Below are 14,583 nucleotides of genomic sequence, written 5' to 3' on the forward strand. Positions count from 1 at the left end.
ATTAGAAGTATTTAAAGTCTGGAGGCAAAAATAAAACCATGACAGAATCCTGGCTTAGATTTCTATAACTTGATCTCATCCTATTTTTGTAAGTATCTCGAACTTTTTTTTTTTAAGTACCTCTGGGAAAATAAAAGCTTAGCATTCCTATTGTTAATACAGAATCTGAAGTTTGGATATTACATACAAGACCAAAATGATCTGCTATCTCCTTAAGCAAAGTAATTTTAAAAATATGGTAAGTATTGTGTAAATTCATCAGGCTGACTTTATCCAGTACTTTTCACAGTTGCATACAGTTTTATATCAAGTTCCAGGTCACACACACCATGTTCAAATTAAGTTTATGAAACTACTCTTTTCAGAGCACTTTTATCTTTACAAAAGTTCTGAGAAAAGGTAAAGACTCCCTTGTGCAACTCATGTATCATATTCTTACAATATTAAACATATGACAAACTGGTCAACTTCAATGGATATTTATTTTGGTAAACTGACTTGAAGAGGTCCAGTTGTATCATTTCTGTCTCCAAACACTGCTCAACTATTCAAACCCTCCACAGGCTTCAATAGGATTGAAGAGAGGCGTTAGGGGAAAGGCTGCACTTCGGGTAGACTATCAGCACCAATTATTTCATCACTTCAAATATTCTAGATCTCATTTAAGAGCCACAAAGTTAAAGTATATGTAGAAAAGAAACAGGGAAAATGCATGAATGGATGAAGACAAATGAATTCGGCAATGAGGAGTTATGCAATTAGTGAAGAATAAGGGAAAAGCATAAATCATTTAGTGTTGCAATCACAAAAACCAGCAAAATTAATTTAAGAGGTGATGCTGATAGAGTGATTGTTAATTGTGTCGTATACACTTGGCACAATTCTACGTAATGTCTTTTGCATAAATACTTTGTTAACAAAAGCTTTTAAACAACACCTTTGCAAATGTGGATAGGGCAGCATAAACTGGAATAGACATTGGTAAGTAGAGTCTGGTTTCTTGTCTGGTTTTGCAGTCCTCTGCTGTGCCACCGCTTCCTATTCCTCTTGCTATCTACCATGCCTCCAAGCACTGTACCTGCCCAGATGGCATGTCCCCAAAGCATCAGTTAACCAGGTATGTGTCAGCAATCATGAAAACCAAGCAGAGTTGGATAGCCTCCCTCTAACAATTTCTGCTTCCTTCTAGCAAAAGCTGGTATGTTCTGCCAGCCATCCCATACTCAGGTCATCATGAGTCTTCTGCTTTAGCAGTACCTCTGGCCTTTTTAAAATGCAAAAAGTCCTTTGAAAACACTCCCTGTAACTCTCTCTTTGTTGAGAGCTTAATACCCTTGATGAAACCATGATAAATCATTTTTATTTTGTCAGTCTAGGTCAGCTTCAGATAACACATGGATGGCTGAGAAGAGAGAGAATGTCAATGGACAACACTGGGATTCACTAGGAAACAAAAGAAACATTTTAAATCTTAGTGAAAATGTTGAGCATAAAAATGTACCTTAAGTTAAAATAAGCACGTGAAATTTAAAGCCATAAAACTGAAATGTATCAACAATACAACACATCTGAATCTTTCTTTAAACTCCACATTTTTCAAGACCCAACAATAACTGCACTCTAGTTCACTCCCTAAAAAAGAGCTGCAAGTCAGCAGCTTAATACGATACCATAATACTTAATCCTCATATACAAATTTATGCTGTTTTTTTTTTTCCCTAATGACACATTACATGGGAAAAAAATAAGTGCTCAACAATAGTTCCAGTTTTACTAGCACCATAGAAACTGCCTGCAAAACTCAAAAGTGGACTTGTTTTTAATGCTGCCTTCCATGCTTTCTAGAAAACATCACAAATCTGACAATAACACAGCTTTATATTGGTATATGTTCAAACTGACTACCAGCTAAAATGGAGACAAAATTAAAGGACACTGGAATAGCTTTCAAAACCAGCATTGATTTAGCACCGTAAGTGCTCATATTTTATGCAGGTAGGAGCAAATATCAAACAAGAACAAGCGATTCAGAAAACAGTGAGAGACTGGCCAAGTGTCTTTGCAGATTCTTCAAAGAACAGAGGAGTTTCCAGAATGTCCCTCATAAGTTGGTACGAAATAAGCCTGAGGCAACAGAACAACAATGTGAGAGAGGTACTTCATAAAATAAAAAGGACCAATAAATATGAAATGATGAACACAGAGCACATTCCAGGTATGTAGAACTACCAAGAAAGCAGCAGAGATAACAGAAAGGTAACTCAGAAAGAAGAACTGAGCAGACTGGACAGGACGTGGGGCAGCATGTGGTTCCAAGACAGGGCTCTTCATTCAGTGCTGAGAACACGCAGAAGATATGAAATAAGCAAGCATACCTGGAGGAGCCTAGCACATAAGCAGCTATGTATTAAGCTCATCTGACTAGCAAATACCTCAATATCAGTGGCAGACAAATGAGAAATCTTCCAGTCTTATCACAAGTAAGTAGTCTGTGTATCATCCAAGAATAACACCATCAGTTCCTCAAAATTATTTGCCTCTTTCTCTTTCCATTGTATACTGGAAGACAAGGAATCTGTTACCCTATTATCTAGCCAATTTTATGATTTATGCACAAGTTGGCTAACATTAGGTGAGATGTTGACAACTGGATGCTAAATGTAGGAAACTTCTGGAGGCAGGGAGAAGTCAAGTCACTCAATCTTGTAACTAAGACAGGTATGCATCCTTAGGATGTTCACTGATAATTCACGATGAGAATAATTAAGCGAACAGATGCTTGCTGTTTTCAAATTCCTTGGAAGTAGCAATAGCCAAGAGTACTTTTTTATGCACAGTAAATATGGATGTCAACTTTTGCTTCAAATACCTTTGCCTTGGACATTTTCAGAATTATATGTCCTCATTCAAACAAGAGTATTTCACGGGACTTACAACAGAAGATGAAGCTGAGCAATTGTTTCACCTTTCCAGGAGGCACTTAAGTACCAAGACCTTCATACCTAACACTGAGTATTACTACAGGATACTACTGTATCACAGCAGAGAAAAACTAGCACAGACAACATCCAGAACCAGAAAACCTGACCAAAGACAGATATCAACTTTGTATCCAAGTTAGGTGAATAAAAACCTCAAGAAGGAAGAGAAGGTTGGGCAAGATATAAGGTGTTAGACTAGATGACTTCAAGTCCCTTCTAACCTATCTGATGCTATGATTAAGAAAAGCTCACAGATCTCGTTGAGTTGAGAAACATTTCTTGGTGTTCATTCATATAAAAGAGAGATTTTATGAAAGACAAGCTGCAAGAATGGTGGTATGAGAAATTTAGCAACAAAAGCTATTATTCTTCCCTTAAATGCAAATTTATTATCATAACGCAGAAAACTCCTCTAAGCTTCATGAATTTTATTTACAAGGGAATGTATCTGTCAACAAGGAGTTGACTGAAGAAGTGTAATTTCTCTGCATATTTTCCAGGTTCACTAGGTTGACCTGACCAGAGGTTCATGTTAGGACTTCAATAATGGCACCAATAGAGAAGACAGACAGTGTTTGATCCTGTAGCGTAAAGCCTCAAAAAATGTTTAGAAAACAATACAGAAAAGTCCTTGTTTCATATGGACACTACATTATTGAAGTGGCAAATGAAAGCACAGAAAACACATCCAAGTGATGTGACATGAATAAGCTAACATAACAGAACTAGAAGTTGACATGGTTGCATATTTTTCTATCAGATTATTCAAAAGACAGCTTGGCTCATTATCAACTGCAGACTGATCAGTCAGGTGAGTGAGTATACATGGGAACCTAGTATGAAGCCTCTTTAAATGTAACTGGAATTCTGATTTTTGCTTAAGCCCTTTCAGTGGTACCCCACCCAACCCCCCCAAAAAAGTGATTGATACACGTTTGCAAGTTATCAATAAGGTCCCTTGAGATTTTATAGCTCTTTAGTGAAATTCTGGATTGAAGAACTAAATTCAAGAAATCTGATCTTTTTGAGTTAAGTATGAAATTGATTCCAAAGACTCCCATTTGCTGCATATTTGTAAGTTGGCAATAGGAAGAAGTAGTTACTGTGGAAGAGGGAACAACAATATGATAGGGTTTCAGGCATACCAGGAAGCACAGAATACACTTTTGGCATTTAGTAAGAAAAGCATCCCTTCTGAATGATTTAATTGTAGCAGAAGATAAGGTGTTTCCAACTGGTGTGAAGGAGTGTGTTTCTCTGCTTATTTCCTTCTATACCAGCAATTCTTAAGTCATTTTTTTCTTCTCTTTCATAACAGGATCTAATATTGTTCATTGAGAGCATTGTGTGGTTAACGCTCTGTAAAAAAATAATATAGTTGGATAATGATTGTATCTCAGGTTCAGTTTTACAGTGCCACTTACACCACCAAACAAGGAAGATTTTTTTCAGGGTGTCAGTATGTTTGTTTGTTTGTTTTTAAGTCCGAGTTTCTTATTTTGAAGATGATCTTCTCTGAAGAACTAGTAATGTACAAATTCTGCAGTACAATTCAGAATGCAATAGTATACCACTACTCATTACTTCCAAACACAGGACACTTTCTTCTATTCTGGTTTTCTTGCAGAGTGCATAATACTGTTTTTCTTAGAAATACAAAGTACAATACAAGCCAATAAAAATATTGTCCTAAGAACCAGTAGATTAAGAATAATGTTAGCAATAGCAAGCAAGCAGCTCTCTGAATGTATCCATAAATCCACCCTTTTCAGGGATTCATTCCATATTCAACTTCTTAAGCATTCAAAAGAAGTCCACATTCAGCTGTTTATTGTGCTACAATTTTGACCATTTTCATTTTCTCTGAGCTTGGAAGTCTTTTAGGAATTGTTGTTTCCAATAAAGAAAAATGTATCTGTGCAGCAGCCTGCACGTATCAAAATGGAACAATTATGTATTATAACCCCACAGCAATTTTTTTTTTAGTCTAATCTATTAAATAATTATTACACTGCACACGTTTAAAAGTAATAAATATTTTAAATGAATTGTTATTAACTGATTTACAGATATCCTTCTTTAAGATCATACCTGTTTAAGCAAACTGGCAAGAACATCCATATTAAAAGTATTTAAAAGTAACAAACTACTATCTTCGAAATAATGGGAGGTTTCTTTTAAATATACATCTTGACATCAGGACTGGAACAGCAGTATCTTCAAGAATGCTAAATAGGAAGGTTGTTTCCAATGCAGAAAAACGTGCAATGAATTCCTCATTTGCTTTTAAATATTGATACAAAGTTGTGGGAATGCTGCACTCAAAAACAATTTTAGGGTTGTGATCAGGGAAGTGGTTCAAAAACATGTATGGCAGAGCTTGTTTGTTTTTTTCTTAGAATGCCTTTATGTAGCAAAGTTCCTCTGCTAGCCTAATGTCTTCATGTTTCTAATTATGCTGAAACATCAGTTAAGAGCCTACCTGATGTTTTGGAGAATTTGCTGTGCTGGGATTGATATTCCGCAATGCCTAAGAGTAAAAATAAGATGGATAAAAATTACTTTAGCTGCATGGTTTGCCTATGCAGGCTGTCTTATAAACACCATCTTGTAGTATCAAGCCCCCAAGACAGGCCAGATCAGACAGGATAAAGGAGTTAAGAAACTATGAAAATCATGACACAGTGAAACAAACTTATAGATTTACCAAGGATGAGTATTTGACAGAAAAGCTGGATGACCAGGGAGAACAACATGAAGGGAACTGGCTGTCACCTGGTCCAAAGTTAGTCAGGTTTTCAATGACAACTGAGGTAGGAAGAAAATTAGAAGGCCTACCTAGAAGCATGCTAGCACAGGGTAAAATGTTTGTCGGTGGATTAATAGCAAAGCAAGAACAGCAGAGGCCCAGATGCTTAAGCATAGAAAGTCCTGATGCCATCTTTGCCATGTATTCTTACCTAGAGTACTATAAAAAGTAACAGCTTTAAAGATGACCCATCTGATACCAAGAGATGCTGAAGATTCCTACAAAAACAAGCCTTGACTACAAAAGAGATAACACAAGTCAGATTCCAGGACAGAACACTGCAGGTGATGAAGAAAGAGAAGAGCTGTCTTTGAGGACTTTAAGATATTATCCTCTCCTGATACAAGGCCCATCACCCAAAGTGAAAAGGGAGCAGGGTAAGATTTTAAAAGGTTTTCCTCAAAGAAAAGATTAGTGTTTTCTTCAACAGTGCCAAAAAAAAAAAAAAAAAAAAAAAGACACACCAAAGAATATCTTAAGTATCTAGCACAGATGGCGGTCACCTCTTCTAAAACATTCAGATGGAAAAGTGGAAGCAGAAGGCTTAAACAAAGTGAAAAGTCAAGCCCGAATTCAGGATCCAGAGATTCTAACATCCAGCCCTACATTTTGACATTCTTTATAGTAATACTTATACAGTAGAAAAACACTAAAATGAATAGCTTGCAGCCTAACTGTGAAGTTTGAAATTCCTCATCATAAGAAAAACCACAGGTTCAAAACGCAGCATGAGTGATTCAGGTGTTCCATGCTCCCCTCCACTGTAAAACAGATGAGATTTTAGCAACAAGCTGTCTCCTCAATGTATCTTATATAAACCATGAAAGTGCCTCGGAATCCTACAGACATGTTATGAAAGTGAAAGACTTTCCTCCACTTAAAAGGGAGAACTAAAGCAACTGTGGGAACCAGCTTCTTCTTTTTGCATGACTCAGAACTCAGTGAGTATGAAAATATATTCTCAAGAGGAATCTCCAATCAGATCAACAGTCCATGATGTCATCCTAATAGCAGAAACCTGCCTTCAGAAAGTTTTGTTAGAGAGGGAGGAAAGCAAAATCCTTCAGTGTGGTAAGTCAGATGTTTTCACTACCAAGCTGACACCAGTAACAGAATGACTTCAGATCTTTTTGTATCTCAAAGCTTTTTGTAGTTACTGATGTTTCAGTGAGCCTTGAAGACCAACTTAGCCAAAACAAAACAAAACGTAACACAACATACAAAAGAAATAGTGGAAGTAGGTGTCTAACCTGTGGCCTCACCTGCCGAAGCAGTTCTTGATGCTTCAGTCTCAGCCTTTCCTTCTCCATCTGTAGCTGCTGAAGTCTCATCTGTTGCTGCTGATTGGAGCTACTCCCACCCATCACACCACCTTGAGGACTCTGAGGAGCCAGAGGGGGTGGCTGTTTCACTGGAGCACTTTGGCTGATTCGCTGATTCATGGCTAAGAAACCAAAACAATAAGCATTTAAAAATAAAATTCAAACAGATACAGAATAAGTATTATCCTAAGACAACACGTATTAAAAAAGTACAAGTCCCAACAACACAAAACATGCAACTATACTGATTTTCAGTGTGATATGTATGCTCACATGTATTGTTCCTGTGAAATTAATGCAACCTTCTCATGTTTAAGAGCACGTACTTGTTCTAAAAGCTTCTGAAAACAGAGTTAAACACACAAGTTGGTGAACATTTTCAAAGCAGTGGTGAAATATTTCAATTTTAATGTTCTCTCTTCTTAACAAACTATTCTCAATTCAGAAACAAATAATAAAAAATCGCTTGTTCACATGAAATCTTAGAATTGCTAAGCTTAGGAACACACAGGATGACAAAACAGATCATCACACTTATATCCAGCTACATTTGATTACAGGCTCCCACTCTTCCTGATGTGGTGCAGCTCATCCGACAATCATTCACATCCTTGTCACAAGTTTTGAGTATTATAGGCTCCAGCTAGGTCATCTTGACACACAAAATTAGAGCTGGTACAGAAATGGCAGATGAATTACACAGCCACACATACTACCATTTGCACAGGAAGCATTTTACTAATGCTTTGTTTTCTTCTTTCCCACAAAGGCTATGTGGTACACCTTTCTTGTGCGACTAATACATGAGAGCCAATCTCCCCTTCCCCAGGAAAGCAACAGCTAACAATTTTGTTTTATAAAATAATGCATCTACTTGACAGACCTGCTCCCCCCCAACCTGTTCCCCTCCAGAGACCAGTATGGTTAAAGTCAGAGGCACTGGAGTTCCCATAGGGGAGCAAAAGGCTGGGAAAGGCTAATATGTAATAAGGGCGTGATTTTCAGAGGCTTTCACTTTTGGAATTAGCTCCACTTCTTCCTTGGAACAGCCTGAATCTGTTAGCGTTCACAATATGCTGCACAATGCATTTGTTGAGGCAGTAATGGGAGAGGTAGGATTTTTTTTTTTTTTTCTGGGAATGAGGATTATGGTTTATGGGAACCAAGAGAAAAAGGAGTGAACTTCTATTTAGGATGACAGGCTGCTTTGGTGCAAAGAAAACCATCTGGTGTCTTAGTTTGAATTAATGTTTTCATCATATAAAAAGGATTCCTGGAACACTAACATTTAACTATTTTAAGAAAGGAGCATTATCTCAAAGAATTGGTATCATCTTTTCCTCTGAAAAGCCCTTCAGTCTGCACTGTCTTTTGAGTGTTCAGCTTAAGGTATAGAAGTGTCTTCGTTTTGTTTAAGCTTAAATACATTTATCTCATAATAACAACAATGGTTGTTGCTTCACAGCTTGTCTTTCCTTTGAGAGGTAACACATGAGGAAATGCTGTATTTGCTATACTGAGAACAGAACAGACAAGAAAAAAATTCAAGACGTTATTCAACTCTCTAGCTTGCCCTTTTCACTATTCCATGTGGTGCTCATGTCCAGCATTGAGTCAATATTTTAATGGAATGGTGTGACAAGTTTTCATGGGTCAAGTGAAAAGAAAATGAAGTGTTGAATAGCTTGAAATAATTTGAAATATTTGTGATTATATGTATGAAACATTAAGACATAACTTCCTGTAAGGTAAGTGAATACATGAAGCAGGAATAGAAACTTGATCAAAGTACAAGTAGAAAATACAGAGTGAACACAAAAGAGCTGGATATTAAACTACAACCTGCAAGTCCCATCTTGACTCAGTGAAAAAGAAAAGAACAGGGAGAAACTGAAAATGCTGTGGATAAAGCTTAAAATAAAGTGGGTGTTGTTGTGAGACATCCAGCATCTGAACTGTGTTCAGCTCTGGGGCCCCCAGCATAAGGTCGTGGAAGTATTAGACCGAGTCCAGAGGAGGCCACAAAGATGATCAAGGGGCTGGAGCACCTCTCCTGTGAAGACAGGCTGAGGGAGTTGGGGTTGTTCAGCCTGGAGAAGAGAATGCTCCAGAGAGACCTTACAGCAGCCTGCCAGTGCCTAAAGGGGGCTACCAGAAAGCTGGGGATGGAGTCTTTGTCAGGGGGTGTAGGGAGAGGACTAGGATTTAAACTACAAAAGAGTACATTTAGATTAGATATAAGGAAGACACTCTTTTCTATGAGGGTGGGGAGGCCTGGAACAGGTTGCTCAGAGAAGCTGTGGATGCCCCATCTCTGGAGGTGTTCAAGGCCAGGATGGTTGCAGCCTTGGCCAGCCTGATCTAGTGGGTGGCATTCTAGGAGGTTTTGAATTAGATGATCTTTAAGGTCCTTTCCAACTCAAACCATTCTGTGATTCTATGATTCATGAAGAAGTGACCTGGAGCAGCCAACCACCTGGCTTTGCAGTGTGGGCTATGATCTCTAGTCCAGCAACAGGACAGCTTGTTCCTCTGCTGCACAGGACACAAAGTTCACATGCCCCAAAACACCACAAACAACTGCTAAACAAAAGTTTCAACAGCACAAACAGCTGTCCTATGAAGGATATGAGCCATGAACTAACACAAGATCCAAGAGCTCCTCTGGGCAATCTCTACTGGAAGACCAACAGCAGTCAGGCTACCTACATTTTCCAAACTAGGGCAAAACTGAAACTAGAGACAGTAATGCAAAAAGACAGCCCATCTAGCAGCTCTAGACAAGCTGGACACGACACTACTAGACCGAGGAACACATCTCCTTTCTTCTTTTTTTTTTTTTTTTTTTTTTTTTTTTTTTTTACCCAGAATCTGATCACGTCTGGAACCAGGACTGTGTCTTTTGCTTTTTGCATCCTATCCTCTTCCACCTTGAAAAAAAAACAATGAAGGGGACAGTAGGGGACAAACAAAAACTTTCTGAAAGTAGCCAAAAATAGCTTTTTCCTGCTACTAGCTAATTCTATAACTCAGGCAGAAGTCTGTGCTGTGGTTCAGAAGCTCCAGGATTCAAACCCTGCTATTAAACAAGATGGAAGGTCAATTACAGTTGAAAGTAAAGAGGGACAAAGGTTAGAAGATTACGACTACCTACAAAATCACCTGAAAAAAGGTAATCTAAGTTGAAAGCAAACTACCTAGCTTGTAAAAAATAAGTACCTAAAAGTTGAAGAATGTCAATTTTCATTTGGTTAAAAAGGCCACCTTTACGGTCTAGTCTCCAGTTACACAATCCTAGTTTCCAGAGTCCGTGCCTCATGCAATTCACAGCCAAGTCATGTCACAAATAATCTCACATACATACAACAGTTTGTAACCTCAGTCAAACACAAGTGTGGATTAACGACATCCCTTCACCGCGTTTAAAATTTGTTTTTCCTGCATGCAACATACAAGTATTAGTTCCATCAGTCTCTTTTCCACTGATATGCAACTTTGCGAATTGTTTCCCTCTCACGTCAAATTTTTCATGTTTTATATACCTGTATCTTTCTGACAGCTACTTGTATTACTCCTGCTCACCCTGATCAAAGTTTGCTCAATTTTTCCTATCTGTTGACTTTGCAATCTAAACTGTTAAGAAATCATGTTTGTCTGACACTTTTCATTTTATTCCATCATCCTAGATCCCTGAAATACCTTGTAATGATATTTTTCTAACTAGAAATGTATTTAAAAAGGAATATCACAAACTATTGATACATCAGTGTATATTATTAATATTCAACAATACATATTTGGGGAAAATTATGTGATTTGGTAACTCTTCAGAAACAGAACTTAAGATACAGTTTCAAATTTTTTGTTCAAGTACTCACTAAAATTATTGTCCAAGTATTTTACTGTTTGAAGAATGCAAGAATAAAAGACTTGAGTAAAAATAAGAAGAAGAGTAAAAAATTGTCAAGATTTTAGAACTGTTCTCTCAACAGATCATAAAGGTATTTTCATGTAGTGGGAATATTTTACCTATGAAATTAAAGTTTGGGATTAAAAAAGACTTAATAAAACTCAACCAGCAAATACATCCAGGTGAAGACTTAGTGGAAGAAAAAAACACTACTAAGATCAGCGATCTTGGCTCATTACACAGTTATGCAATCTTCAAGGTAAACAAAGAAGAATGTAGTTTTCTACTATTTCCAATACATTATTTAATTAAAAAGGGGGAAAACAACTTGTTTCAAGTGACAGGGAAAAACAGAGGCTTTGAAGTTGTTTTGTGCGTGCACTTGTGTGTTTTCTGTTTAAATCTCAATTCTCCAACCATTACTTACTAGGGACATGACTACAGACATTCGCACTCTAGAGAATATGCTTATCAGTGAGATCTCCTATATGCACATTTAATTTTTTCACACCTCACAGGTTTGTCATGATCCAGACACACACAGCTCTTTTTAAATACCTTGAATTCAAAGTCAAAGAACTTCAGTTATCTATAAGAGTTAGGACTTATCAGTTTTCTGATGCATCCTGTTCCTTACCTTCCAAGGGTATGGAAAGCATTTAAATAAGGGGCTCTGCACCCACACAGTGAAGGCTGCAAAGACCTCACAGGCAGAGGAGGAACAAACAAGTCTTTGTTTCTAGAAGAGGGGGATTGGAGAGAGGAGGAGGAGGGGCAGACAAGTTAAAAAACACGGGCAACTTAAGACAGTAAAAAAGATCGTGCAGTCCTATAATATGGCTTAGATTCACAATCTGCAGAATGCAGTCTATCATAATAGCTGCAATATGCTTTTGAGAACCGTTTAGGAATTAGTGGTCTTCAAATGTTATATATTAAGCGTTCTACCACCTAAACTCAACAGCAAAAAGCCTGTTCTGTACTGTAGCAGATAATACTTGACAGTTACTGAAAGGAGTTTAGACCGCTGTCTATAACATTAATGGGGGAAAAAAAAAAAAAAAAAAAAAAAAAAAAAAGAAACAATTACCAGGCATTAGTGCTAGAGAGAAAAGGCCAGCATATTGGTAACAACTCAAACATAAAAGGCTAATTCTCTCCCGAGATCCTATGCCAATTTAAATCACGTCCCAGGGCGCTGACAGTTTGCAGCAACACAGTACCTTTCCCCATGCTGGATCACATGCAAACACTGCTGTAGAGCACCCTTGCTGATTACGAGACACAGCTGAATGTCTGAAGGTCTCCCTTTTGTTTTTATCAGTTCACTCTTGAAAACCAAAGCTAATTTCCATCTCCAAATGCAAAGACATTTATTTAAGCAAACAAACTAAAGCACTCAGTATCTGGACAAACTGTAACTTACTGTTCATAACAGTCAGAATCAATATTTTGTTGCAGGAACTGAAAAAAGAGCACTTTTCCCCTTTAGCTGCACTTGGAAGTTAAGACAGTTCTTTGTGGATCTGTTTGGTTATGGCTTGGCTTTTTAACGATGCTAGCTTGTACCACTGCAACAGAGGCAAAAATCCTCTGATCAAACTGAAAAGAGCTGTGAAGAAAGTTACCAGCAGGATCTAAAAGAATGCGTCTCGGAAGTAATTAAAGCTTGTTCCAAGTGCCTTTTTAGAGAGACTTGGTACAACAATTTCTTGGCTTATCAGAATACAAGCCATGTTTCGAACTGCATTCCTATATTACTTAAAGGAAATCCCAGTTGGTGTTTCCTAATGCTGCTGTTATAATGCAACCTAAAAATCCAGAAAATAAAATATTCTGTTTTCAATTTTGATTAATCCAAGAATTCAGAAGCTAAAAGTGAGGGGGAAAAGCTACATCTTTGCTGCAGTAAACATAAAAGGAAATCTTAGCATCATAGGTAAAAAGAAATATTTGCATACTCCAGAGCTAAACTCTTGGTTAAAACAAGAAATATCTGATGAAAACGCTATTACAGAAGCATGGCCAAACTGTGGATTGATTACTCTGCATTTATTATTTCTACTCAAATCAAAATTTTTTTTTTTATTTTTTTTTTGGTATCAATGTGGTTCCCACTGATTAAAAAAACTATGAATTATAGGTTCTTTGTTTTGTTTTGATAAAGCTGCCATTGCTTTTTTATGAGTCTTCTTGTATCCTAGAATGCAGAGTTGCCACAGCTTGATTGATTGACCATCGTTAAGACCCTACAGCATCTCTGACTCCATGCCTGTCAACTGAAGATCTGTCAAAATATTTCATTAAAGCTGGCCTGCATTTTAGACCAAAGTTTAATCAGCAAAGAGCTATACATGAAGGTATGTTCCCTCACATAACACTTCCTGAGTTAATTAGGCCAAAATGTAAGCTTTTGTATAACTTCTCATAATTTTTTTTTTTTTTTTTTTTTTTGGTTTGTTTTTAAATGGACACTTCCTTTAATTCATTTGTCCACTTTTTGAGGTCCACATACCTGGTGTAAAAACATGCACACATCTGCTTTTTTTTTTTTTTTTTTTTTTTTTTTTTTTTAAATCTCCACTATAAATCCATTAGAAAATATTAAACAGGAGTTATACAACCTGGCAAAAACTGTTATTAAAAAAAAATCAGTGTTCTATCAAGAAGCAGTGTAAAACTACATTCTATATAAGAAACTGAAATCATGTTTCAACACGCCTGAATTCAAGGAGGGAAAGAAGAAAGCTAATGCTTCTTTGAATTTTAGATTATGTATGATTAGATATAGAGTATATAATTATTGTGTGTATATATATTTAGATTACAGATAAACGATGCACCTTTAATTTCTAACATAGCTCGTTCATTAACAGAGAAAAACTGCAGTGCTAGAAGAACATGGTGGATAAAATGGCCTTATTAGGAGTACAGATTTCTTCTACTGTCAAAGTTGTTCTAGCTATGTTCATCCACAACAGTGGAGGTATATACATTAACTATACTGGCATAAAGATACCACTGCCAACAAATCTTTCTCAAACTGTTTTAAATAATTCTGAAAAGAGCAAGTGTAAACTCATGTAAACCTATTGTCCCAAGAAATCTTCCATAAAAGGTTTTATTTTTTCTCCTTTTTATTAGTACACTAAATATTCTACATAAAGTAGTTCACACAGTACTCGTGGGCAGATTCAATGAACTCCATTCAGTAAAGAGGTCTAAATACATACTGCTTGTGAACAAAACAAGATTTCTGATAGATAATGACCAACTAATAAGCATTTACTGTCACATTTTATAAGGGCAGCATCTCGAAAACAATGGGATGCTTACCAGTGAAATTTTGTCTGGCTTGCAGATACACAATGAACTTACTTTGACAGAAGCCACTGGTTCAGTGAATATTGATGTTGCTCAGAATGTACACATTCTGACAGTCATACCAAAATAAGTAAGTCTAGTCCCCATCCTAAATGATCTCCTGAAATTGTTCTTCTGGAAAGACAGAAGCAGGAAAGTGAAAAATCTAGTAACAGACCTCTCAGATGAGTCAAATCC

The 14,583-nt window shown here is 37.0% G+C and overlaps 1 protein-coding gene across 4 annotated transcripts in view; it reads right to left on the minus strand.

Moving 5' to 3' along the window:
- Positions 1-14,583, minus strand: part of YAP1 (Yes1 associated transcriptional regulator) — an 87,453-nt gene that overhangs the window by 10,674 nt on the left and 62,196 nt on the right. The window contains exons 5-6 of one of the 4 annotated variants that reach the window (XM_032193536.1): positions 7,053-7,234; positions 5,464-5,511 (exon numbers count right to left, since the gene is read on the minus strand). In XM_032193536.1, coding sequence (XP_032049427.1) covers positions 5,464-5,511; positions 7,053-7,234 — 230 coding nt within the window. Of the gene's footprint in view, positions 1-5,463; positions 5,512-7,040; positions 7,235-14,583 lie in introns of all 4 variants that reach the window. The other 3 variants (XM_032193528.1, XM_032193553.1, XM_032193545.1) reach the window with 3 other exon arrangements.

This window comes from Aythya fuligula, chromosome 1 (assembly GCF_009819795.1).
Source record: "Aythya fuligula isolate bAytFul2 chromosome 1, bAytFul2.pri, whole genome shotgun sequence".
In the NCBI taxonomy this organism is placed as follows: Eukaryota; Metazoa; Chordata; class Aves; order Anseriformes; family Anatidae; genus Aythya; species Aythya fuligula.